Source organism: Sinocyclocheilus grahami, unplaced genomic scaffold (assembly GCF_001515645.1).
Source record: "Sinocyclocheilus grahami isolate Dianchi unplaced genomic scaffold, SAMN03320097.WGS_v1.1 scaffold1500.1, whole genome shotgun sequence".
NCBI classification, from domain to species: Eukaryota; Metazoa; Chordata; class Actinopteri; order Cypriniformes; family Cyprinidae; genus Sinocyclocheilus; species Sinocyclocheilus grahami.
Window position 1 is genome coordinate 122,126 of NW_015506679.1, and position 1,108 is coordinate 123,233.

The following is a 1,108-nucleotide window of genomic DNA, read 5'->3' on the forward strand; positions in this document are numbered from 1 at the left end:
CATAGAGCATACATTGTGATGTTATGCGGATTATGGGGAGTCTATCAGTCAGTACTATAACCATTACGGTAAGAGTCTCTTATGCTTACCATCTTATGTGATCTTACTATCTCTTATGCTTTAAATAACTGTTTTCTATTGTAACATATTTTAAAATGTAATCTATTCCAGTGATGACAGATTTTCAGTGTCATTACTCCAGTCTTCAGTGTCACACGATCCTTCAGAAATCCGTCTAATATGCTGATTTGCTGCTCAAGAAACATTTCTTATCAATGTTGAAAACTCTCTGATGAAAAGAAAGTATATTAAATAAATATATATATAAATAATTATATAATTTTAAATTAAAAAAAGTATCAGTAGGAGACAAGTGACTGTCTTCATGAGTTAGTCAATGATGGCCTCCTAGCCGAGAAGGTTTTAAATGAAGGCTTTAAAAAAAATCGAATAAATATTATGACTTCCTAAAAACACTTTCAAGAGTGAAAAGAAGAAAACGCACCGTCAGTATCAATGCTTGGCTCTCTGGGGGTTATTTGTGTCCTGCAAATCTTGAATATGTGGCGCACTTGGTTGTAGAAAGCCTTTTTTAGATATGTTTTCTTATGCGTCCTCCAGACTTCAAGATGAAACTGCTCTACGGCAAGAAGCAGAAAACAACCTCAACACCTTCAGACAAGTAAGGAACACTCCATTCGTCTCATTCATGTATCATGATTAAGTTAGCAAATTGCTATCATGAATTTCACTTTTGATTCCAGGATGTGGATGAAGCGGCTCTGAACCGTGTGCAGCTGGAGAGGAAGATTGATGCTCTGCAGGATGAGATCAATTTCCTGAAGAAGGTCCACGAGGAGGTGTAATATCTCTCCCACTCTTTCCACTCTACCTCCATCTGTTCACTTCATACCTGTCTCCTTTGATTTTACTCCAACTGGCATATCTGTCTTAAATCTGTTAATTTAATCTGGCTATTTGTAGCTACAGTAGTGTAAAAAAGTGTTGGCCCCCTTCCTGATTTCTTATTTTTTTGCATGTTTCTCACACTTTAACACAAGTGAACACAACATGCAGTTTTTGAATGAAGGTTTTTATTATTAAGGGA

General features: G+C 36.1%; 1 protein-coding gene across 1 annotated transcript in view; it reads left to right on the forward strand.

Moving 5' to 3' along the window:
* The first annotated feature begins 598 nt into the window (after window positions 1-598).
* The window catches only part of LOC107570748 (glial fibrillary acidic protein-like), a 2,775-nt gene continuing 2,265 nt past the window's right edge, over window positions 599-1,108 (forward strand). The window contains exons 1-2 of the mRNA XM_016256999.1: window positions 599-682; window positions 765-860. Coding sequence (XP_016112485.1) covers window positions 599-682; window positions 765-860 — 180 coding nt within the window. The remainder of the gene's footprint in view (window positions 683-764; window positions 861-1,108) is intronic.